This window comes from Cervus elaphus, chromosome 25 (assembly GCF_910594005.1).
Source record: "Cervus elaphus chromosome 25, mCerEla1.1, whole genome shotgun sequence".
NCBI classification, from domain to species: Eukaryota; Metazoa; Chordata; class Mammalia; order Artiodactyla; family Cervidae; genus Cervus; species Cervus elaphus.
In genome coordinates, this window is record NC_057839.1 from 10,330,678 (window position 1) to 10,357,013 (window position 26,336).

The 26,336-nt window shown below is 40.4% G+C and overlaps 1 protein-coding gene across 2 annotated transcripts in view; it reads left to right on the forward strand.

Annotated features, from left to right (window-relative positions):
* The window catches only part of LOC122683931 (beta-hexosaminidase subunit beta-like), a 33,369-nt gene extending 7,239 nt beyond the window's left edge, over nucleotides 1–26,130 (forward strand). For both annotated transcript variants that reach the window (XM_043887882.1, XM_043887883.1), the window contains 12 exons: nucleotides 4,217–4,282; nucleotides 13,099–13,145; nucleotides 13,408–13,518; nucleotides 16,999–17,100; nucleotides 18,984–19,113; nucleotides 21,261–21,441; nucleotides 22,067–22,153; nucleotides 23,361–23,433; nucleotides 23,924–24,098; nucleotides 25,294–25,384; nucleotides 25,542–25,646; nucleotides 25,945–26,130. In XM_043887882.1, coding sequence (XP_043743817.1) covers nucleotides 4,217–4,282; nucleotides 13,099–13,145; nucleotides 13,408–13,518; nucleotides 16,999–17,100; nucleotides 18,984–19,113; nucleotides 21,261–21,441; nucleotides 22,067–22,153; nucleotides 23,361–23,433; nucleotides 23,924–24,098; nucleotides 25,294–25,384; nucleotides 25,542–25,646; nucleotides 25,945–26,005 — 1,229 coding nt within the window. In that variant the 3' untranslated portion in view covers nucleotides 26,006–26,130. The remainder of the gene's footprint in view (nucleotides 1–4,216; nucleotides 4,283–13,098; nucleotides 13,146–13,407; nucleotides 13,519–16,998; nucleotides 17,101–18,983; nucleotides 19,114–21,260; nucleotides 21,442–22,066; nucleotides 22,154–23,360; nucleotides 23,434–23,923; nucleotides 24,099–25,293; nucleotides 25,385–25,541; nucleotides 25,647–25,944) is intronic.
* Nucleotides 26,131–26,336: the final 206 nt, after the last annotated feature.

The window sequence follows — 26,336 nt, forward strand, 5'->3', positions numbered from 1 at the left end:
TAATGTGAGGGTTGAAGTTTTTCAGGTTGCATTTATATTTATGTTGTATTATATTTATATTCCATCTTCATTTATATTGATTGAAAATATAATCAACATTTAGCTACATGATTTCTTATTTGCGTAAAATATTCCTAACTTGTTGTAGGAAGAATAAGCAGATGGGCAGACCTTTATCATAGCATGTACTGACTGGAAATTATGTGGAATTGTACCACGGAATCATAGAAGAACAATGGGTGATTTAGGATTAGTGCAGAAAGAGCAGACTGGTGAGTCAGGTGTAAAAATAGAAAAGAAAATGCATATCTTAGAGAAAAGAGTAACCCCTTTGTTCTCAGACTGCCTCACAGACAGTTAAAATACATCTCTTCATCCTTTTAATTAGACTAGAGATGAGATTTCTTGATGCCTTGATACATCTTTTTGCAAAATAACTTCATTTCTCTTCCATTCTGTGGCTGTTCTTAGAAGAGAAACAGGATGGTTTGCCCACATTAGTCATGTGAGTTGACAGCACTCAGACACTTGATGAATTAGATTTTGCAATCTGAATTGAGAAATGATCAGCAAATTACCAAGGAATCTTTGCTCACCAGCAGTACAATGACATACTGTAAAATCCAAATGAGGGAATATGTCGAGGCTGGGGAGTTACAGTCTGCCTTGCTTTCAGTTTTGCAAACCCCTTTTTTCTGAATGGGAGACTTCTGGAGATAAGCTAACCGTGAAATTTTCTGGTTAAAGGATAAACTAGTTTTAAACTAGTTGATGATGATGATAAAAATAACACACAAATGGAAATAACAAGATATCAACCATTGTCCAAGGGTACAGGGAAAACTTGGAGAAACTGACAAGTGTTAACAGCAGCATCAAGTAAAATAAAAATAGGCATCCCCTCAGAACCAGATGTAGACTAATTTCTACCATAGAGAAGTAATTACGTACATCAAGAATGTTCTCTGTGGTTTGTCTGCCACAGTGAATGTTTATAAGCAAAACAAAATGTTCATCACTAGAAGAATAGCTGCATATATCTTGTCAGTTGACACTGGAGAATACTCTTCAACAATTGAGAATAAACTAGTGGAGTTACAGGACTTCTCTAGTGGTCCAGTGTTTAAGACTCTGCGTGCCAACACAGAGGACACACGTTCGACCCCTGATCTGGGAAGATCCCATACGCTGAGGAGCAACTAAACCCAGCCGCCACAACTACTGCGTCCCTGTGCCACAACGACTGAAGCCTGCAGGCCTAGAGCCTGTGATCTGCAACAAGGGGAACGACCACAGTGAGGAACCCACGCACTGCAACTCGAGAGGCGTCCCCGCTCGCTGCAACTAGAGAAAGCCCACACACAGCTGTGAAGACCCAGTGCAGCATACGTAGGGAAATGAAATACTTAAAAAACAAGTGGAGATAGAACAGACGTGGAGAACTTGCCAAGGTAAATCGCTGAGTTGGACAAAGGAAGATACATCATAATGTGTACAGGAGGATACCATTTAAATACCAACATAATACAAGAAGGTGCACAGAAAGCAGTATTCTTTTTATTGTCACGTGGATATACAGGGGCCCCGGAAAAGACCTGCTGTTTCCTCTAAGGAAAGTAGGGAGTTCAGTGGGCATCTCAAAGGGCTTTTAGTCTTACCTATCACATTTTTTTATTTTAAAAAGAGGAATCCATTGCTGTTACTTGCATGTATACCCATCAAAATAGTGTGGTGCAAAAAGTATAGAAGGAGATAATTGAAAGAAAGATGCCTTCATCCCACCTCAGGGAGCTTATCAGTGTTAAGACTAAGAATTTGGCTTTGAAATAAAAATTCTATAGCTTATTTGTCCATATATTTAGGAAACACAATCTCCTCCTTACTGCTTTATATGTGTGGTTTTTGAATTGGGTTGAATCAGAATCCTTTACAATATCAGCCAGTCGTCAGCTGTTGGAAAATAACTGGCATCAGGTATATGCCACATGTTAATGGTTTTAGATAAGTCTTTGTGCTGACTGATTCCAGGAGATCTCAGAACTGGAAAGTGGCAAAAACTGGCTTTAAACAGTGACCAGTGAAATGGTGAGTTCTATTTAGGTAGCTTAAACTAAGGATTTAATAGAGGGGTGGAATCATGATTAGACTGTGGTCATAATAGTAATACCATTCTTAGCCTGGCCTTTAGCTAACTCACGACTGTTCGTCTTATGGAAGGCTTCCTTGTCAGAAGATTGTCACCTGATCGTTGGCTGTTGATAGAGCTGTTTTCCCTATGTGTAGCCAGCTGTTACGCAGCACCCTGGGTGATGGTGGTGCAGGGTGATGATGAAGCAGAGATGCCAGTTAAGTCATGAGCCTGCAGCCCTCGAGTGTCCCTCCTGCTGCAGTCTTCATGCCTTTAGCTTTCGGCCTCTCTTTGCTTCCTGGTGCTTCGCTTTCTCTGGGGATGAGTCCATGGGAAACCTTTCTGAAGACTGAGATGAGGCTGGAGCAACCTCTAGTTGCAGGGCTGCGCTTGGTTGCAGCTCGGCATGGGGGATCTTAGTTCCCAACCAAAGATTGAACTCCATCCCCTGCATTAGAAGGCAGATTCTGGACCACCAGCAAGGTCCCAGCAAGTGAGTGTGAAGGAAGATTTGGGAAAACGTTAGGGGTGTGGAGGTCCAGGGCAAGTAGGGGGCACAGCGGGGGAGCGGCCGGAGCAGAGAAAACTCTGGTCTTACAGAGCTCAAGACTGACAGCAGAGGCTCCATCAGGGGATGAGGGGCACTGAGGGGCTTGCCCTTTTGACTTAAACTCTCAGCTTAAGTAAGCCCCTGCTCTGTAGAGGGCTAGCGGGAGAGAACTCTCCAGGAAGGGAGAATGAGGAATGAGGGCGGGGCCTCCCGGCTTCCTGACTGAGCTCCTGGGCTGGCTGGAGTGAGGAGAGGATGAGCCCGGAGCCCAGCAAGTGAGAAGCGGGAAGCGTTCAGTCTGGGGCTTGTGGACTTTAAGGAAGAGCCGTCAGGGTTTCCGGGGCTTCCCTGTAGCTCAGCTGGTAAAGAATTCGCCTGTAGTGCAGGAGACCCCGGTTCGATCCCTGGGTCGGGAAGATCCCCTGGAGAAGGGGGGATAGGCTACCCACTCCAGTGTTCTTGGGCTTCCCTTGTGGCTTAGCTGGTAAAGAATCCCCAAGAAATGTGGGAGACCTGGGTTCTATCCCTGGGTTGGGAAGATCCCCTGGAGACAGGAAAGGCTGCCCACTCCAGTATTCTGGCCTGGAGAATTCCATGGACTGAGAATTCCATGGGGTCGCAAAGAGTCGGACAGGACTGAGCAACTTTGACTTTTCACGGGACTTCCACATGAGGATATACAGAAGGCAGTTGGAGAAACAGGTTTGGAGCTCAGGAGAAAGGAATGATGCAGAAATAACAATGGTATGTTTTGGGAAATGTACTGTGTATCACTGAGGGATTAAAAGCAAACATTTTTTCTTCCAGTTTTACTGAGACATGAGGTGCACAGTGTTATGATCTGACTGACTTACATCGGGAAATGATTATCACAGGAAGTTAGGGCACGTCCATCTCAAATAGATACAAAATTAAAGAAAGAAAAACAGGTTTTTCTTGATGAGAACTCTTATGATTTACTCTGAACAATGTTCACATGTAGCATCCCACCGTGCTAACTGTGTTCATCATGGTGTACATTACGTCCCTTGTACTTATTTATCTTATAACCAGAAGTTAGTACCTTTTGCCTGCCTTTGTCCAGTTACCACCTGCCTCTGGTAACCGAGAGTCTGATCTCTCTCTCTTGAGCTTGCTTGTTTTTGAAGTACAGTTACCTTACAACACTGTGTTAATTCCCCTTACACAACATGGTGATTCAGTATTTCCATACATTTTTACACATAAGCCTAACTCATGACTCTGTTCTTCTGAGGAAAGGCTACCCTGTCAGAAGACCGTCACCTGATGACTAGCTGTGGAGAGATCTGTTTTCCCAGGTGTCACCAGCTGTCACGCGACACCCTGAGTGGTGGTGGCCGTGGTCGGTGATGATGAAGCAGAGAACTTCTTATTCTCTCCTGGTTTGTTGAGGTGTAATTGACATAACATTATATTAGTTTCAGGTTTACAACATAATGATTTGATATTTGTATATAATGTAAAATGTCACCATCTGTCACCATACAAGAAACATTCTTTTCTTTTTTCCAATACAGATAATTTACTTGTGAAAGGACCAGTGGCTACGCTCACTGCCAACAGAGTCTGGGGAGTATTACGAGGTAAATTCTATGTAGTTTCATTGTTATTTTCTAGTGAGGAAAGAGTTTCAGTTGCCACTTTGGGAAATCAAGCATATTAATAGTAAAACTTTGCTTCCTGGGGGCCCTTTGTAGAATGATTTGTTGGGTATTTCCAAAACAATTTCCATTAAGTACTGTATATACATTTGTATATACCACTTAATGAAAGATCATTTGTATATACCACTTAATGAAAGATCATTTGACCTTTTAAAATGTTTGAAGGTTATCACATTCATAATGCTGCAATTCCGTGATGTTCTTGATCTGTAATATTTAGAGTTATAAATGGCCCTGATCTGCTCCAATTAGATTTGGTTTTATCATCCGTCACCTCTTGTCACCTTCAGTAGCAACCATGTCATTTCTGCATTTTATTTATTTATTCAAACAACAGTATACTCATATTTTTTTCTGAACCAGTCTATTAGTGCAGAAGCAGAAAAGCAAAGAGGAAAATCATGTTCCCAATAAAACATGTCCAACTCTCCATGTGTGGTGATGTTTTCTGCTTGATACGAGAAGATGCTCATGACCTCAGTGCAGCATAAATGCATGTGCCGTGGCATTTGAGAGTCCTTATCGACTCAGCTTGGTTCTTCTCCGGTGTCTCCTTTCAGGAGTGGAGTTGTACTTGATCTCATTGTCCATTTTCAGCTGAATCCACTGGGCAATTGGACTATTGTTCTGTTTCTTGGCCAGGAATCATTTGATCCTGGGAGTCTCAAGAAGAGAAGTTCAGGAACAGAGTCAACCACACACACCATGATGACCTAGAAAAGAAGAGAACCCTTCACCCATTTTAAATTCCTGTGAATTTAGAAATATAAGAAAGTTTGCAGGAACGTTGTGAAAAGATAAAAATATACTCTGAGTGATTGGAGGCAGTGAGCAGAGAAGAACCTTAAAAGCTTTTCCTGTGACTTTTAGTCTGAACTTCAAAGTTCAGGCGTTGGGACATTTACTTTTGCTGTTCAAAAGGTGCTTTGACCTCTTCTTTTGAGAGGATAAGATTTTGTTTTACTGGCTTCCAAATTACTATGGTTTTGAAAAAGGAGAAGAATGATTTTCTTTAATGTGAGCTAGCCAGCCAAAGTTATAGTAATTAAAAGGAGAGAAACCTTTGGATCTGACTCTGGTTGAGTGTTATCTAGAATAAAATAATGATTGTTAATGCTGTGTTTTATAGTCATAGTAATAATGGTATGATTGTGATCTTATTCAAAATAATGACACAAAAATAGCTATAGATACTTACCGCAAATGTAACTACAGATATTATCATCTAGATTATTTACATATACTGGGATGTGATGTTAAACTGTTACCAGTCTGGTCTGCTTGTCTTGTCTGGGGTCTGTTAGGGAAATGAGCTTTATTGATGTCTGCGCTAATCCACATAAGAACTTTTGAGAGCGTTCTGTGAATCTAGTCCAGGAAGTCTTTATTTTCCACTTCCTGTCAGACTTTGAAAGTAACAAATGTGCCATAAACGATACTTGAGTGCACTGCTACTTAACAGAAAATTCCAAAGTTATTCTGTATTTGGGGATAGGAGGAAGGCATAGCCAAAGGAACTTTGAACTTTTTATTCTTCCCTAATTTTTTTTGAGGTATAATTGACATAACATTTTATTCATTTCAGTTTTACAACTTAATGATTTGATATTTGTATTTAATGCAAAATGATCACCACAGTAAGTTTAGTTACCATCTGTCACCACACATAGTTAGAAGAGAATTGTTTGTTTTATGATGAGAACTTCTGAGATTTACTGTTTTTAGCAACTTGCAAATAGGTAGCACAATATTTATTAATTACAGTCACTATGCTGTACCTCACATCCCTAGGACTTGTGTATATACGAAAGATTGTACTTTTTGATCCCCTTCATCCATTTTACCGACCCCCTACCCCTGCCTCGAATAACTACCAATCTAGTTTTTATATTTATGAGCTTTTGGTTTATTGTTTTTCAGATTCCACATCTAATTGAGATCATGCAGTATTTGTCTTTCTCTGTCTTATTTTATTTAGCATAATGGCCTTAAGGTCCATCCATGTTGTTGCAAATAGCAAGCTTTCCTTCTTTCTGTGGCTAAATAGTATTCCATTGTACACATATACACCCCACATCTTTATCCATTCATCCTTTGATGGATGGGTTGTTTCCGTATCTTGGCTATTGTAGTTAATGCTGCAGTGAACACAGAGGTACATGTATTTGGGGTGGAGGGATTTTGTGTTTTGGTTTCTTTGGATAAACACTGAGAAGTGGAGTTGCTGGATCATGTGGTAGCTCTATTTTTAGCTTTTTAGGAACCTCCATGTTGTTTTCTATAGTGGCTTCACCGGTTTATATTCCCATGAACAGTGTTAAGGGATCCTTTTACTGCATGTCCTCACCAACAGTTGTTATTTCTTGTGTTTTTTATTATAGTCATTCTAACAAGTGTGAGGTGATATGTCACTGTGGTTTTCATTTGCCTTTCCCTAATGGTTAATGGTTAAATTTATGACCAACCTAGACAGCATATCAAAAAGCAGAGACATTACTTTGCCAACAAAGGTCCATCTAGTCAAAGCTATGGTTTTTCCAGTAGTCATGTATGGATGTGAGAGTTGGACTATAAAGGAAGCTGAGCGTCGAAGAATTGATGTTTTTGAACTGTGGTGTTGGAGAAGACTCTTGAGAGTCCCTTGGACTGCAAGGAGATCCAACCAGTCCATCCTAAAGGACATCAGTCCTAGGTGTTCATTGGAAGGACTGTTGCTGAAGTTGAAACTCCAGTAATTTGGCCACCTGATACGAAGAGCTGACTCATTTGAAAAGACCCTGATGCTGGGAATGGTTGAAAGCAGAAGGAGAAGGGAACAGCAGAGGGTGAGATGGTTGGATGGCATCTCCGACTCAATGGACATGAGTTTGAGTAAACTCCAGGAACTGGGTATGGACAGGGAGGCCTGGTGTGTTGCAGTCCATGGAGTCGCAAGGAGCCGGATACGACTGAGCAACTGAACTGAACTGAACTGATGCTTAATAATGTTGAACATCTTCTCATGTACCTGTTGGCTATTTATGTATCTTCCTCGAAAAATATACCTGTTCACAATCTTCTACCCATTTTTTTGTTGGACTGTTTTTTGCTACTGAGTTGTATGAGTTCTTTATATATTAACCCCTTAATAGATATATAATTTGCAAGGATCTTCTCCTCTTTGGTAGATTGCCTTTTTGTTGATGATTTCTTTTGATGTGCAGATGATGAACAGTATGAAAAGGCAAAAAGATAAGATACTGAAAGATGAACTCCCCAGGTCGGTAGGTGCCCAGTATGCTACTGGAGATGAGTGGAGAAGGAACTCCAGAAAGGATAAAGGGATGGAGCCAAAGCAAAAACAACACCCAGTTGTGGATGTGACTGGTGATAGAAGCAAGGTCCCGTGCTGTAAAGAGCAATATTGCATAGGAACCTGGAATGTTAGGTCCATGAGTCAAGGCAAATTGGAAATGGTCAAACAGGAGATGGCAAGAGTGAATGTCGAATCAGCAAACTAAGATGGACTGGAATGGGTGAATTTAACTCAGATGACCATTATATCTACTACTGTGGGCAGGAATCCCTTAGGAGAAATGGAGTAGCCATCATAGTCAACAAAAGAGTCCAAAATGCAGTACTTGGATGCAATCTCAAAAACGACAGAATGTGCTAGTTTGCATTCCCACCAACAGTGTAAGAGGGTTCCCTTTCTCCACACCCTCTCCACCATTTATTGTTTGTAGATTTTTGGATAGCAGTCATTCTGACCAGCATGAGATGGTACCTCATTGTGGTTTTGATTTGCATTTCCCTGATAATGAGTGATGTTGAGCATCTTTTCATGTGTTTGTTAGCCATCTGTATGTTTTCCTTGGAGAAATGTCTGTTTAGTTCTTTGGCCCATTTTTTGACTGGGTTGTTTATTTTTCAGGAATTGAGCTGCAGGAGTTGCTTGTATATTTTTGAGATTAATTCTTTGTCAGTTACTTCGTTTGCTATTATTTTCTCCCATTCTGAAGGCTGTCTTTTCACCTTGCTTATAGTTTCCTTCATTGTGGAAAACCTTTTAAGTTTAATTAGGAAAACACATGTACACCCATGGCTGATTCATGTCATCATATGGCAAAAACCAATACAATATTGTAAAGTAATTAACCTCCAATTAAAATTTTTAAAAATGGAAAAAAATAAGCAAAGTGTATTTGCTCTTCCACAAATTCCATGTCAATGAAGTTTTAAGGAATAAAAGACATGCTCCCTTAAAAAAAAAAACAAAAACAAAATGACAGAATGATCTCTGTTCGTTTCCAAGGCAAATCCTTCAATATCATGGTAATCCAAGTCTATGCCCCAACCAATAACACTGAAGAAGCTGAAGTTGAACGGTTCTATGAAGACTTACAAGACCTTTTAGAACTAACACCCAAAAAATAAGTCCTTTCCTTTATAGGGGACTAGAATGCAAAAGTAGGAAGTCAAGAAATACCTGGAGTAACAGGAAAATTTGGCCTTGGAGTATAGAATGAAGCAGGGCAAAGGCTAATAGAGTTTAGCCAAGAGAACGCACTGGTCATAGCAAACACCCTCTTCCAACAACACAAGAGAAATGTCTACACATGGACATCACCAGATGGTCAACACCGAAATTAGATTGATTATATTCTTTGCAGCCAAAGATGGAGAAGCTCTATACAGTCAGCAAAAACAAGGCTGGGAGCTGACTGTGACTCAGATCATAAACTCCTTGTTGCCAAATTCAGACTTAAATTGAAGAAAGTAAGGAAAACCACTAGACTATTCAGGTATGACCTAAATCAAATCCCTTATGATTATACAGTGGAAGTGAAAAGTAGATTTAAGGGACTAGATCTGATAGTCAGAGTGCCTGATGAACTATGGACGGAGGTTCATGACATTGTACAGGAGACAGGAATCAAGACCATCCCCAAGAAAAAGAAATGCAAAAAAGCAAAATGACTGTCTGAGGAGGCCTTACAAATAGCTGTGAAAAGAAGAGAAGCAAAAAGCAAAGGAGAAAAGGAAGGATATAATGATTTGAATTCAGTGTTCCAAAGAATAGCACACAGAGATGAGAAAGCCTTCCTCAGTCATCAATGCAAAGAAATAGAGGAAAATAACAGAATAGGAAGGACTAGAGATCTCTTCAAGAAAATTAGAGATACCAAGGGAACATTTCATGCAAAAATGGGCTCAATAAAGGACAGAAATTGTATGGACCTAACAGAAGCAGAAGATATTAAGAAGAGGTGGCAAGAATACACAGAAGAACTATACAAAAAAGATCCTAATGACCCAGATACCTGTGATGGTGTGATCACTCACCTAGAGCCAGACATCCTGGAAAGTGAAGTCAAGTGGGCCTTAGGAAGTATAACTACAAACAAAGCTAGTGGAGGTGATGGAATTCCAGCTGAGCTGTTTCAAATCCTAAAAGATGATGCTGTGAAAGTGCTGCACTCAATCTGCCAGCCAATTTGGAAAACTCAGCAGTGGCCACAGGGCTGGAAAATGTGTTTTCGTTCCAATCCCAAAAGAAAGGCAATGCCAAAGAATGCTCAAACTACCGCACAATTGTACTCATCTCACATGCTAGTAAAGTAATGCTCAAAATTCTCCAAGCCACGCTTCAACAATATGTGAACCATGAACTTCCAGATGTTCAAGCTGGTTTTAGAAAAGGCAGAGGAACCAGAGAGCAAATTGCCAACATTCGCTGGATCATCAAAAAAGCAAGAGAGTTCCAGAAAAACATCTATTTCTGCTTTATTGACTATGCCAAAGCCTTTGACTGTGTGGATCACAATAAACTGTGGAAAATTCTGAAAGAGATGGGAATACCAGACCACCTGATCTGCCCCTTGAGAAACCTATATGCAGGTCAGGAAGCAACAGTTAGAACTGGATGTGGAACAACAGACTGATTCCAAATAGGAAAAGGAGTACATCAAGGCTGTATATTCCACCCTGCTTATTTAACTTATATGCAGAGTACATCATGAGAAACGCTGGGCTGGATGAAGCACAAGCTGGAATCAAGATTGCTGGGAGACATATCAATAACCTCAGATATGCAGATAACACCACCCTTATGGCAGAAAGTGAAGAAGAACTAAAAGAGCCTCTTGATGAAAGTGAAAGAGGAGAGTGAAAAAGTTGGCTTAAAGCTCAACATTCAGAAAACTAAGATCATGGCATCTGGTCCCATCACATCATGGGAAATAGATGGGGAAACAGTGGAAACAGTGGCTGACTTTATTTTGGGGGGCTCCAAAATCACTGCAGATGGTGATTGCAGCCTTGAAATTAAAAGATGCTTACTCCTTGGAAGGAAAGTTATGACCAACATTGTTCAGTTCAGTTCTGTCACTCAGTCGTGTCTGACTCTTTGCAACCCCATGAGTCACAGCACGCCAGGCCTCCCTGTCCATCACCAATTCCCGGAGTTCTCTCAAACTCATGTCCATCAAGTCGGTGATGCCATCCAGCCATCTCATCTCCTGTCATCCCCTTCTCATCCTACCCCAATACCTCCCAGCATCAGGGTCTTTTCCAATGAGTCAACTCTTTGCACGAGGTGACCATAGTACTGGAGTTTCAGCTTCAGCATCAGTCATTCCAATGAACACCCAGGACTGATCTCCTTTACTGGTTGGATCTCCTTGCAGTCCAAGGGACTCTCAAGAGGCTTCTCCAACACCACAGTTCAAAAGCATCAATTCTTTGGTGCTCAGCTTTCTTCACAGTCCAACTCTCACATCCATACATGACCACTGGAAAAACCGTAGCCTTGACTGGACAGACCTTGTTGGCAAAGTAATGTCTGTGCTTTTTAATATGCTATCTAGGTTGGTCATAACTTTCCTTCCAAGGAGTAAGCGTCTTTTAATTTCATGGCTGCAGTCACCATCTGCAGTGATTTTGGAGCCCAAAAAAATCAAGTCTGATACTGTTTCCCTATCTATTTCCCATGAAGTGATGGGACCAGATGCCATGATCTTAGTTTTCTGAATGTTGAGCTTTAAGTCAGCTTTTTCACTCTCCTTTTTCACTTTCATCAAGAGGCTCTTTAGTTCCTCTTCACTTTCTGCCATAAGGGTGGGGTCATCTGCATATCTGAGGTTATTGATATTTCTCCCGACAATCTTGAGTCCAGCTTTGCTTCTTCCAGCCCAGCGTTCCTCATGACCAACCTAGACAGCCATATGACCCAGCAATCCCACTTCTGGGCATACACACTGAGGAAACCAGATCTGAAAGAGACACATGCACCCCAATGTTCATTGCAGCACTGTTTATAATAGCCAGGACATGGAAGCAACCTAGATGCCCATCAGCAGATGAATGGATAAGGAAGCTGTGGTACATATACACCATGGAATATTACTCAGCCGTCAAAAAGAATTCATTTGAACCAGTCCTAATGAGATGGATGAAACTGGAGCCCCTTATACAGAGTGAAGTAAGCCAGAAAGATAAAGAACATTACAGCATACTAACGCATATATATGGAATTTAGAAAGATGGTAACGATAACCCTATATGCAAAACAGAAAAAGAGACACAGAAATACAGAACAGACTTTTGAACTCTGTGGGAGAAGGTGAGGGTGGGATATTTCAAAAGAACAGCATGTATACTATCTATGGTGAAACAGATCCCCAGCCCAGGTGGGATGCATGAGACAAGTGCTCGGGCCTGGTGCACTGGGAAGACCCAGAGGAATCGGGTGGAGAGGGAGGTGGGAGGGGGGATCGGGATGGGGAATACGTGTAAATCTATGGCTGATTCATATCAATGTATGACAAAACCCACTGAAATGTTGTGAAGTAATTAGCCTCCAACTAATAAAAAATTAAAAAAAAAAAAAAAAGTTATGCTTACACTATACTGTAGTTTTTCAACAGTATAGTGCAATAGCATTATGTCTTAAAAAATAGGTACATACGTTAATTTTAAAATGTTGCATTGGTTAGTCATAAAGTTGTGTTCAACTCTTTGTGACCATGGGATTTCCCAGGCAAGAATACTGGAATGGGTTGCCGTTTCCTCCCCCGTTTTAAAAATACTTAATTGCTAAAAAATACTGATCATCATCTGACAATGCAAGGTTGCTTGAAACATTTGATTTGTAAAAAACGCAGCTATCTGTGAAATGCAAGAAACTGAAGTATGCCTGTATTCTTAGGTTAAAATTTTCCTTGGCAGTATAGTTGTCAACTAGAATCATGAATTTTGGTAAAGTTGAGGGTAGAAAGAGGAATTGGTCTATAATATAGGGAACAGTCCACATGCATAAGAAAGAGTCTCTGCAGTTATAAATAAAACATTGTAATTTGGGCCTTTATAATTTCATAGTGTTTTCTGAGCTTCTTTGCCCTCTGTTAAGTTTAGGTACCTTCTAAAGTGCCTATAATGTTGTATTATAAAAATTCTTTATTATAATGCTATAAATTTATTAAGGAACTGGAATTTTGTTTTCTTAAAACACTATTTTTTTGTGTTTATCATTAAAACAGAAAAAATGGTATGGGTACAATTAAGTAAAACATTTTTATTTGATAGCAACAGAGATTTTTTTTAAATTGAGCCTTGATTTTAGAGAATATGTTATAGAGTATAACATATTTAATTTTATTTGCCTTTCCTGGTTATGGTTCTGTGCTTGGATAATATATCTTTTATTGTTTCCTTTATAAATTAATGCAATAAATTATAAATTTTATTTTCCTCAGGTTTAGAGACCTTTAGCCAGTTGATTTATCAAGATTCTTATGGGACTGTAAGTATGATTATTGTATGTTACTAACATTATTGGGTAGACATAATACAATATTCTATAGGAAAAATGTAAACTTTTTAACTATTTATTGCTTCTTGAATGTTTATTCTCCCCAAGTGTGTCTCTTAGCTGGTAAATGTAGTTTTTACACTTTGTTTGGTTGTAAATTAATCTCTTATCCAGTACTTGCATAGACAGATGTAATCATCATTGAACTTGAGAAAATTCTAAAAATAAATAAAAGTTTTCTTTTGTCTTTTAGTTCATTGCCAATGAATCCAACATTGTAGATTCTCCAAGGTTTCCTCATAGAGGAGTTTTAATTGATACCGCTAGACACTTTCTGCCCGTTAAGACGATTTTGAAAACTCTGGTAGGTAATGGTTTAACTCCATTGTCTGCTCCTTCATGTCGTTACTGTATGTTGGTCACTGTGCTGTTGTGCCGGTTGGAACAAGGGATTCATTTCCATACACTAAGTCTGTTTCCGTATAGTGAGTGTAAGCAGTGGGCTTTTCCCTCCCTTCCCTGAGATATATGTTTCCTCTGCTGAGAAGTGGAGGCTCCCCTCGGGAATCACCCTCTTGTTTTCATTGAGGTGGGAGAGAGGCTAACCCAGGATTCAGTCAGCGTTGTTAAGAAAAACACTCAGTTTTAATGCTGCCTGTTGGCCCTCTATGTAAATCTCAACTGTCAAATCATGGGTCGAGACTTTTCATCAGGAATATATCACCTCTGGTTTCTGCTGCTGCTGCTGTTGACTTAGTCCGTCCGACTCTTGGGACCCCGTGGACTGTAGCTCCCAGGCTGCTCTGTCCCTGGGATTTCCCAGGCAGGAATACCGGAGTGGGTTGCTCTTTTCTTCTCCAGTATCTCCAGTTATGGACCTTTAATTCTGTGACCTCCACTTACTGCTTTTTTCAGTGGCCTAGAAAGGAATCTGAGAGCAGCTTTGTAACTAAGAAAGTGTTCCAAAGAAATATGGAACCTCAGGTGGTGGGCGCTGGGAAGCAGCGTTGACGTAACTCTCTCCTCTTACTGACGCTTTATGGGTTCATCCCTCCCATCACTGTCAGTTTGTGAGGATCAGGTAGTTTTCCTGTACCTTCGCCGAATCATTTATGAACATAGCCTGTTATAAAAAAGTTATTTTTACATTTATATTTAAACCTTGATTTTTTTCTTCAGAAGACATTATTGTAATTTTTAATGAAAGAAATACAGGCTTAGTGTAAAAAAAAGTTTGAACACAGATATACATAAAATGGTGATCCCATAATCTCATTTACCAAAGACTGACATAAATTTTTATGTCCCATTTATCAATGAATTAATATATGATTCTTTTTCTATTGAAATGTAGTTGACATACAATATTCTATTAGTTCTAGGTATACTAAATCATGGTTTGACATTAGTGTACATTATGGAATGACCACCAGGATAAGTCTGGTATCCATCTATCCCCATATAGTTATCACAATATTATTACCTTCCCAGGGCTTATTTATCATGTAGCTGGAGGTTCGTTCCTCATAATCCTCTTCACCTGTTTTTACCCACCCCCTTGCCCTCCTGGCAACCACTCTCTGTATTTGAGTCTGTTTTTGTTTCATTTTGCTTTTTAGGTTTCAGATGAGAGAGGTCCTTGGTATTTGTCTTTCTGTAATGTAGCTCTGGTGTATTTAACATAATATCCTCTAGATTTACCCGTGTTGTCACAATGGCAAGACTTCATTTTTTTATGGCTGAGTCCACTCTGTTCTGATTGGGGAACTTAGTCTATTCACATTTAAAGTTATCACTGATGGATCTATATGTACTGCCATTCTGTTAATTGTTTTGGGTTGTTTCCATAGTTCTTTTTCGTTCCTTTTATCTTTTTTGCTCTCTTCCCTTGCCATGTGATGGCTATCTTTAGTGTTATGTTTGGATTCCTTTCTTTGTGTGTGTACCTATTAATAGGTGTTTGGTTTGTAGTCACCATAAGGTTCATATATAACAGGCCCTGCCCCCTGTGGGGGTGCTGCTCCATGGGTGGGCAGAGCTGGGCCCCGGGGCAGCTGCCTGTGGGACTGGCTTCGGGGACTGGCGCTGGCCTGTTGATGGGCAGTGAAGTGTCTAGAAGGAGGACTCCAAAACAGCAGATAACGTCACCAGTGTCAGCAAGACCCCAGAAGGCTCCCTCTAGTGCTTTTGTTCCCAGGGGGATTCCCACTTGTCTCCTGCCTCTCTGGGAGGCTAAGATCAGCACGTGGTTCTGACCCAGGCTTCTTAAAAATTACTGCCTCTGCCTTGGCACTAAGAGCCTGTGAAATTTGAAAAGCACAATCTGTGTCTTGTAGCCCTTCAGCTCTCCCGTATTCAAGTCCTGCTGGCTTTCAATGCTAGAAGTTTTGGGGGGCTCACTGTCCCAGTGTTGGACACTGGGTTTGCAGAGCCTGATATGGGCTCGGATTCACCCCTTTGGGCAGAACCTCTACAGCTGTGTTCGCCTCCCACTTGTGGGTCATGTGCCCAGGACTGTGGGTCTTGACCCACCTACTTGTCTCCTTGTGTTTCCATCTTTATATCTTGAGTTGTGAAGAAAGCGTTTCTGCTAGGTTTCAGGTCCTTCTCATCAATAATTACTCTTAATAGTTGTCATTTTGCTGTGTTTATGGCAGGAGGTGAGGAAGAGGGCCTTCCTGCTCTGCCGTCTTGCCCCATCGTGAGGAGGGAGTCTGTGTGTTCTGTTTCTCTGATAGGGAAAGTCTCTCCGCTTATTTTCCATTTTCTTCATATCATCTTTTATATTTTATATACATATTATATTGTTTACTCCTCCAGGTTGTACATAAAATCGGTGTCAGTGTCCCCCAAATTTCTGAGAATGTTAATTGGATTTGTGCTGTTTGTGTACTGAATTTCTTTCATTTGTAAGAAAGTTGGCACTCAAATCTCAGAATTGTGGGACTGGTAAGTCCCATTTTTCCTCTGCTCTATTCCCAAACTCTGCAGTAGTGGTAGTCAAGAGCTACTGGGAATTCATGAGCTGGCTCTCTTCCAGTAGGGCAAAGTTACAGCTTTAATTTGAATTTGAATTGTGTATAGGCTTTTTGAAAAGTGAAAAGAAATTTATACTTCTTCACATCCTTCCCTTGTTGAAAAGGAAAATTTCAAAGGAAACAGACACGTTGGGAACAATCCTGGATATAGTAAGTATTAATAAATTGGAATGTATATCTGTGGTATGTAATTATTTTTCCCTTTCCTCTCCCCACTGGGTTTGTTCTTTCTGTGAGTCTGCTTCTTTCTTATTATAGTCACTAGTTTGTTGTATTTTTTAGATTCCACATACAAGTGATATCATAGTATTTATCTTTCTCTGTATAACCTACTTTACTTGGTACAATGTCCTCCAAGTCCATCTATCTCGTAGATAGCAAAATTTCATTCTTTTCTATTGCAGAGTAGAATCCCATTGTATATACATACACTACATCTTTACCCATTCATCTGCTCATGAACACGTAGGTTGCTTCTGTATCTTGGCAATTGTAAATGATGCAGCTATGAACACTGGGGTGCATGTATCTTTTCAGATTAGTTTTCTTGTTTTTTGGGGTTATGTGTACCAAGAGGTGGAATTGCTGGTCATGTGGTAAGTTTTACTTTTTGTCTTTTGAGAAACCTCCAAACTGTTGACTGTACCAATGCACATTCCCATCAGGAGTTTACGAGGGCTCCCTTTTCTCCACATTCCCACCAACATTTGTTGTGTCCTTTTTGATGATAGCCATTCTGACAGGTATGAGTTGATAATCTCATTGTGGTTTAAAGGTGTATAAATTTTCAACCTGTTCGCTTGTAGGATGCCATGGCTTTTAATAAGTTTAATGTTCTCCACTGGCACATCGTGGATGACCAGTCTTTCCCTTATCAGAGCATCACTTTTCCTGAATTAAGCAATAAAGTGAGTAATTCATGTTATTGTTGTTGGTGTACAAAAATTTTGGGTATGGTTTCCTTAGAAGTTTGCAGCTTAAGTGTTTCTTATTATGGATAGAATTTAGGTGTAAAAGTTAGATATTCGTGGTTTAAAATTTTTAATACGCTATTGCTGAGCATTTTAGGTCCACAAAACTGGTCTGCTTTTGTAATTGTTATCATAAATGTAAACATTTATGGGGCTATACAAATAAAAATTTAAAAGCTTAATGGATGTAGGAGACCTGGAGCCTTTGTGATTAACATAAAGTTAAATAATTATATTTATCAAGTAGCCCAACTGTATAAGTGTTTTAAACAGAATTGTTCTCAATTCTGTAAATGACAACTTCTTTTCTCTCTAAAAAACTGTATGAAGTAGGGAATCTTGAGAGATAATGGCTTCTTCGTAGAGATAATGGCTCCTTCGTAGAAAATAATGGTAGTGTTAGAAGTGTTCAAACTGACTGAATTATAGACCAGTGAAGCGGGGAGCAAGCCTTGCACCGTCTCACTGGATCCCCTGTGCTACAGAGCTGGTCACTGTCAGCAAGAGAGGCTGCCTGTGTCATGCAGAGTTGTAGTTATGAAGGGGCAGAGCCAAGACCCTAGATGAGGCCTCTGGTCACAATTCCGAAGCTTTCCTTAAAGTTTTGATGTGGTTTGGATTGAAATCCTAGCAGCACTCCTGTTCTTGTTTGCTTTTGATATGGAAAGCTTCAAACATATACAGAAGAAGAATTTCATGAATTCCCATTTCCTCATCACTCAGCTTCAATAATCAAGTAATGGCCAATCCTACAACATCTATATCCCCTCCACCATTATTTTGAAGGTAATCTCAGACATCATCTCTTATTAGTAAAAAGGCCTGTTTAAAAATAACTCATTATCAAAGCTAAAAATTTAGCAATAATCCAGATAGCCAATCATTATTCATGTTTCCCCAAGAGCCTTTTTCTTTAAAAAAAATTTTTATTTGCAGTGGGATGCAAATAAACTCCATACGTTGTGGTCAGTTAACACATCTGTTCTATGGGTGCCCATCCCTGACCATGTCTTTTTATTTTTCTTTTAATGTATTAGTTTCATTGAGGATATGAAGCTCGATTTGTCCTATAGTTTTCCACAGTCTGGGTTTTGTTGATTGCCTTTCCAGTGTCAATTTGTTCTTCTGTCCCATGTATTTACTATAAACTTAGATCAGGTCTTGATTCAATACAGATTTGTTGTTGGGGTTGGGGAAGGCAAGATTACTTTTTAAGGAGTTGAGTATTTATTTATATTTATATATTTATACCTTGAGAGATATGCCATAGTAACACTTTGAATGGACCTTTATTTACCACTGATACTGAGTTCTAATTTTTCAAGAACAAAAAACAGGACCAAAGGTAATCTTTAAATAAAATAAAAAACAAAAAACCAGGGCATCTCAAGGGGAATTTTTGCTGCTGGCAGTAATTAAAGTGACCTTGAACGCCAACAGCTGTTTTGTATTAATGTGTAAATTTTGATTCTAAAGCTGACAAGGGCAATATATTAGGAATTTTCACTTTGGAGTCGAACATTTTATTTCTGTTTTGTCATACGGTCACATGAGGTTGAAATAGTGTGATGGTACACATTGCTAAATCAAGGTGCTGGCTCTGTCAGTAGATAGTTCTGTCAATAAATCTGGAATTAACCCAAAGTGTGCTGAGAGCTTACTGATAAGATGCAGTAAACAGATAATTTAAATGAGTCCCCCAACATCACATAAGACTTTAATACTTTGTGATACCTGAAAAGTCTGCTGGCAGATGTCAGAGTACAACAGAACTGTAAACAGCTCATACATTTTAATTTTAATAAACGTGACTTTTACAGGGAAGCTATTCTTTGTCTCATGTTTATACACCAAACGATGTCCGTACAGTGATTGAATATGCACGATTAAGAGGGATTCGCATCCTGCCAGAATTTGATAGCCCTGGCCACACGGCATCTTGGGGAAAAGGTAAGGAGTGTGCTTTATGAGTCGCTAAAAGTGAACATGTGTGCTCCTGCATCTCATGACTTGGTGTTTGCTTATTTTGTTCTTACTTGTGATTTGCACAAAGGTAGCACTATTGATGGTTGTAATTCAGTAACTATTATATGTCTATTGTGAGCAGGTCGCTGTATCTAGGCATTGCCTAAAGTATAAACACAAGGGATAAAAGAAAACAAGAAAACAAGTAGAATGTGATATGTGAGTTAAAGAGTTACGTGAGTGAAGTAACACCTAAAATGTGCTTGAGACATCAGAGAATACATTCTTGTTTCTGGTAGAGGGGATACAGGAAAGGCATTTAGCTGGAGGGCAGCGCGGGGAGAGCAGTATGTACTATGCTATGTTGTGCTTAGCCTCCCAGTCGTGTCCGACTCTTTGAAACCCCATGGACTGTAGCCTGCCAGGCTCCGCTGCCCATCAGGATTCTCCAGGCGAGTATACTGGAGCGGGTTGCCATGCTGTTCTCCAGCGGATCTTCCCAACCCCGGATTGAACCCATGTTTTCCGTATTGCAAGCGAATTCTTTACCATTTGAGCAATCAGGAAAGCCCATGAATACAGGAGTGGGTAGCCTGTCCCTTCTCCAGGGGATCTTTCCCACCCAGGAATCAAACTGGGGTCTCTTGCATTGTGGGCAGATTCTTTACTACTGGGTGCTTAAGAACTGCTTCTGGAGCTAGGCTGCCTGGGATTCGAATCCTGCTTCTGGCACTTATGGGCTTCCCTGGTGGCTCAGATGGTAAAGAATCTGCCTGCGATGCGTGAGACCCAGGTTTGATCCCTGGGTTGTGAAGATCCCCTGGAGAAGGGCATGGTAACCCACTCCAGTATTCTTGCCTGGAGAATTCCATGGACAGAGGAGTCAGGCAGACTATAGTCCATGGGTTGCAAATGGTGGGACATAGCTGAACGACTATCACTTTCACTTTTCACTTTCTGGCATTTGTAAACTGAGTGACCTTGGGCAAGTGATAGAACATCTCATTCTGAGACTTCCCATCTCTAAAATGGTGTATTAGTAGTAGCTATCATGTCCTGTTTTTTGAAGTTTAAAAAATGAATATAAAGCACATAGCACTGCACCTAGCATTTATAATTGTTCAATAAGTATTATTAGAATAGACATGGAGAATAGTGGGAAATGAGTCTGAAAAGTAGCATGGTAGGCCTTGGGGGAGGAGTTTGTGCTTCGTCAGGACACATGGAAGCCAGTGAAAGCTGCAGAGCGGAAGAGAGACATGGCGGGGGCCACAGTGCAGGGAGCCCTACGTGAAGGCGACAGATGGGAAGTGAGGTCCGAGAGCAGAATGCTGATAAAAGGGATGGCAAATAATGTATCGAACTGAGAGACATTCTGGAAATACAGTGCATGGAACTTGGTGACTGGCTGACTCCAGCAGGAGGGGACGAGAGACTCGGTGGGATGGGGGCTCGTGGACCAGAATGTGGAAATTGGGAAGCTGCAGAAGGAGTTTGGGGCAGAGACTTTGGTTTCTGCTGGATTGTATTTTTTTAATTGTATTTATTTGGGTTGTGCTGGATCTTTGTGCTGCTCAGGCTTTTCCCTGGTTGCAGCGCGTGGGGGCTCCTCTGCTCGCGGCAGGCGGGCTCGGGGGTTGTGGCGCAGGGGCCTACTTGCTCCGCATACGGGATCTTCCCAGACCAGGGATCGAACCTGTGTCTCCTGCATTGGCAGGCAGATTCTCTACCTCTGACCCATTGGGGAAGCCCTGTTGGAGTATATTTGAAGTGAAGCTAATTGTGTTCAGCAGGGAATTTGAAATACAGTTTGAAACTTGAGGAAAAGGATTGGGGCAAGCTGAAGATTTGGGAGCCCTTAATATTTGAGATAGTATTTGACATGGATAAAATCTCAGAGAGGTTGATGGAAATGGAAAGAAAGTGGGACAGGGGCAGTATTCAGAAATTAATTCTCCCTTTTCTTATCTGAAGAAATTACCAAAGTAACTCTTAGTAAACACGCTTATCTTTTTCTGTATAAAATCTCTTACATATATCTTCAACAAAATAAAGTAATATGATCATGTGCAAAGTCTTGTCTTTGTGACTGAACTACTACTTCAGCAAAGATTCTCCATGTTTCCTTCTAGGCCAGAAAGACATCCTGACTCCATGTTATTATGCGAGAGAGCCATCTGGGACCTTTGGACCTATAAATCCTATTTTGAATTCAACTTACAGCTTCCTGTCTAAACTTTTCAAAGAAATTAGTACTGTGTTTCCAGATGAATTCATTCATCTGGGAGGAGATGAAGTAAATTTTGGTTGTTGGTATGAAAATCTGTTAACTGCCTCCCCTCCCCCGCCCCTTTCTAAAATGTGTTATCTTTGAAGTAGGTGTAGAGGTGTCCCTGGGAAAAGGGAAGACTTGGGGGAACATCTCTGTGAGGTGTTAACCTGGCACTACAACTCCTAAGACGGTGAATTGTTTACGGAATGTGCATATGGGTGCTATTGACAGAAGCCTGTAGGAAGGAGAATTAAAATGCAGAAGAAAATGGGAATTAAAAAAAAAAAACTAGAGAACAAGAATAGCTTTAGTGAAGAGGGTAATGATTAAGTGGGAGAGATTTTTCTAGTAAAAATCTTCTGTGCAAATAGCCTGAGATGGAAGAAAGATGGGGGAGCTTAGAGAAGGCCATTTTTACAGGATATCAGCTTCTAAAAAAATTTTTTGCAATGGAAAGTTAACATAACTCATAATTAAATTTTAGACTTATTTTAGGTGTAATTAGGCTTATTTTAGGTTTAATTTAGTTATAATTAGGCTTATTTTACTCTTTACAAACTTTAATAGATTTCCATCTGTATAAATGATGTTGGGGTTATATGTTGCTTTAAAAAGATTGGGCATATTGAACTTCTAATGAAATTTTTATCACTGTTTTTGTTTAAGGGAGTCCAATCTAGCAGTCCAGCATTTCATGAGGAACAAAGGCTTTGGCAAAAAAATTGAGAAACTGGAATCTTTCTATATGCAGAGGTAAGTTACTTGAAAGCCTACTACTTTTTATTTCATCAGTGCCTTTTGTAAAAGTTTAAGCTCTTATTTAGTACTATTTTATATTCTCATTTTCTCTTCATTCCTTTTCAAAGTGTACATGTTATAATCTTTGTTACACAAAGTACAGATAAAAATCATAAAGGAGGGTGCAATACACATTATTCTCTCTAAATCAGTAACATGGTGACTCTAATCCTTCTGCAGTAACGGTTGAGACATAGGGTGGTAATGGTTACCTGTTCTGTGAGCTCAGCTGAAAACCCAGGCTACCCTGTGAAGGCTTCGTCACCGTCTAGCTCCTGGAATTCATTTTGTCAACTCCAGCACTGCTTTTACTTTATACCTGTGCTATCTGGTATGGCAGCCACAACCACATGTGGCTGTTTGTATTTAAATTGTACTTGAAGAAAATTAAAAACTCAGTTCCTCAGTCACATCAGCCACATTTCACATGCTCCGCAGCCAACAGCTAGATGTGACTAGTGCTACCATATTGGAAAGTGCACATAGAGAACATTTCCATCCCTGCAGATAAAGATCTACTCGACAGTGCTGCCCTTTGGTAAAGAGTAGTAAACTTATTTTGTAAAGAGCTAGACAGTAAGTGTTGGCTTTCTCGCGGCACATGTGGTTTCATGGGCGTCCCCGATGGCTCAGCGGTGAAGAATCTGCCTGCAGTGCATGAGATGTGGGTTCGGGAAGATCCCCTGGAAGAGGAAATCATAACCTACTTGGGTATTCTTGCCTGGAAAATCCCATGGACAGAGGAACATGGTGGGCTACAGTCCATGGGGTCACAAAGAGTTGGACACGACTGAGCACGCATGCATAGGTTACATACTTTTCAAATATTTTTTAAGCTCTGTTTTACCAATGTAAAAAGGGGCTTCCCTTGTGGCTCAGCTGATATAGAATCTGCCTGCAATGAGGGAGACCTGGGTTCGATCCCTGGGTTGGGAATATCCCCTGGAGAAGGGAAAGGCTACCCACTTCAGTATTCTGGCCTGGAGAATTCCATGGACTGTATAGTTCATGGGGTCACAGACAGTCGGACACAGAAGCAGCTTCGCATGCACATACTGAAAGGCATCTGTCAGGGTTGCAGTCTTTGGTATAAAATGTGCATTCTTTACACACATTGCTAAGTTTGTGACCTGAAATAACTTTGTAATTTTTTCAATGGTAGGGTTTTGGATATGATTTCAGCCATGAACAAGAGATCCATAGTCTGGCAAGAGGTTTATGATGATGAAGTCAAGGTGAGAGGTTACTAATACTGCATGTGGTTCTGATAATATGAGACTTAATACTCTAACACCTTGGATGGAAGGAACTCTAAGCTTTTAAATGGCATTTCTCTCTGACATAATCAGAATTCTTTATTTTCCTTTGGGGCAACTGAAAATTTGAAAGTCCAGCTACTTGTATTATCTTTCCAAAAGGGTTAGTAGCATCCTCTAAGTTCCAAAGTAAGTAAAATAGTGTGGTAGAAATGAGACTAAAGCCTTAATTTATTACACCTACATGGTATTGTATATAGACAAAAGGTAACAAATTAAAAGGTTTGATGAAATGTCTAAGTCCTTATTACAAATAGCATTAGATATTACCTCAAAGAGGAAAGGGGAAAGAAGAAAGCATTGCTTTATTCAAGGATCTTGAAAGTTATTAACTACAATGCCTTAGACTTTTAATATCATCTGCTGTAGCTGCAAGACCTAATACATATTTCATTTTTAACTTTAATAGCTTATACAAGGCACAGTAGTTCAAGTATGGAAAATGGGAAACCTTCATATGAAACTAAGTAAACTTACAGCAGATGGCTTCCCTGTGATCATTTCTGCCCCTTGGTACTTAGATGTGATCAATTATGGGGAAGACTGGAAACAATACTACTCTGTGGAGCCTCTTCGCTTTGCAGGTAAATGAAGCAACGATCATTACTTGATGTGTTAGGTTTTTCAAACCCTTCCCTCCCTGCAGGGAATCTTTACCTAGGTACCACCTCCTATCCTCCCTTTTATGTTTGACCCTTGATTTTTCTTGTGTATAATCCAACAGACTGAACTCAGTATCATTTTAAACTTCGTGAAGGAAACCGTATTCTTTCCTAAATGAGAAAACTTCTAAAGTAAGATTCCCTTACACTGACACGACTTGTCACCATGCATTTAAAGATGCCTACTGCATGAGCCTTGTCTCTCCTCTGAGCTTTCTATGCGATGTCAGACACCTAAGTAGGGATCGCGTCCTGTTCGGTGGCTTCCGGGTTCTGAGGAGGAGGCATCCTTGGGGATGGGCATGTCTGAGTGGTGGGGCTCCAGGCTCTCAAACCCCCTTAAGAACAGTTCTGCTTTGTCCAGTTTTGTACACTAGACTTTAATATACACTTTCCTTTAATTAAAAGTATTTTGGTGTTTAAAAAGTTTCAAACCATAGGCCTATCAGGAACTGTTTCTCTAAAAGCATTTTCTGAGAATCAAGAAGTGGTAATTACTATAGATACCTAGTCTCTTTGATACCAAAAGATAGGTACTGAAGGCAGGAGTGGTGGTCACTAGCATAGTCCACCTTGCATTCCTTGGCACACTATCTGCAGGCAACCAGGGGAAGTGCTTCTGGTGTCCAAATAAGTTTGCATAAAACCAAAATAGAATGGTCTCTTTACTACTGGCCTGCTACATTAGTCGACACACGCTAACAAATACTCTGTGAACCACGGGGTCAGTTGTGGCAATAAAGTTTCCGACCAATTTTTGTGCCACAGCTGTGAACTTCTCCCAAGGTCCTCCTGACTCCGAGAGAGAAACCTTGCCCCAGGCTGACACTGGAAATCAGTACCCCGTCTGTATGTGAGCCTCAAGTTGCAACTACCTAACTTACCTGGTGGCTCAGAGGTTAAAGCGTCTGCCTGCAATGTGGGAGACCTGGGTTCGATCCCTGGGTCAGGAAGATCCCCTGGAGAAGGAAATGGCAACCCACTCCAGTATTCTTGCCTGGAGAATCCCATGGAGGAAGGAGCCTGGTAGGCTACAGTCCACGGGGTTGCAAAGAGTCAGACACGACTGAATGACTTCACTTTTCACTTTTAACTTACACCACTGATTGTAATCTAGGTACTCCAGAACAGAAACAACTTGTCATTGGTGGAGAAGCCTGCCTGTGGGGAGAGTATGTGGATGCAACTAACCTTACTCCAAGATTATGGTATGGAATCTAAGGAAGGACATGTGAATTAAGGTGCCTGAGTTTCTCTTCTCCACCCAAGCAGGAAAGCACTAGAAATTTGCCCAAGAGTGTGATTTGCTTCTTGAAGAAAACATGAATTTAAACTGCCTTGGGGGATATGTGGTTTAAATTTTAGGCCTCGGGCAAGTGCTGTTGGTGAGAGACTCTGGAGTCATCAAGAAGTCACAGACCTAGAGGATGCCTACAGGAGACTAACAAGACACCGCTGCAGAATGGTCAAGTAAGACACATTTATTTGTCAGGCTAGGATACTGTTAAGTACAGGGTGACTTTTTACCTTATTTAGTGTTAGCTAGCTTATTGGGATTTTTTTGTTGTTGCTGTAAACGGAAGTATATGTGACCTAAGAGGTAGTGATCTAATTAGGAAAAATTGGCAACTGTTTCTCCATTAATTATGAATCTCTCCTCAGTAATTTGTGGTATGGTTTAGTGATTCTGACTTGAGCTACTAAGTTTCTTAAGACAGAGGTGAATTACATCAGTCTAAAACATCTTTTGTTTATACTTGTCCTACAGACGAGGAATAGCTGCACAACCTCTCTTTACTGGCTATTGTGACCATGAGGGCAGAATGTAAAAACGAGCTGAAACAGAAGAAAATATGGGAAAAGAGTCCACAGTCAATCCATACTACAATCAACCTGATTTTAAAAATCATGTTTTTGAATAAAGTATCTTTTTATTGATTGAACCTCCATCTTATTATACTGACATCTTTCTTGTGAGAGAAGCGTAAAATCAGCCAACCAAAAACCTTGTGATATCTATCACTCAGTGTATTCCAAAAGACTGAATCTTAACTGCCAACAGTAATAATTTCCTAGATACACATACAGTTCAGGTACATTAACCTTCAACATCACAGCACGTTTCTCATGCTATAAAGTAGAATGACCAGCACCAGTGCC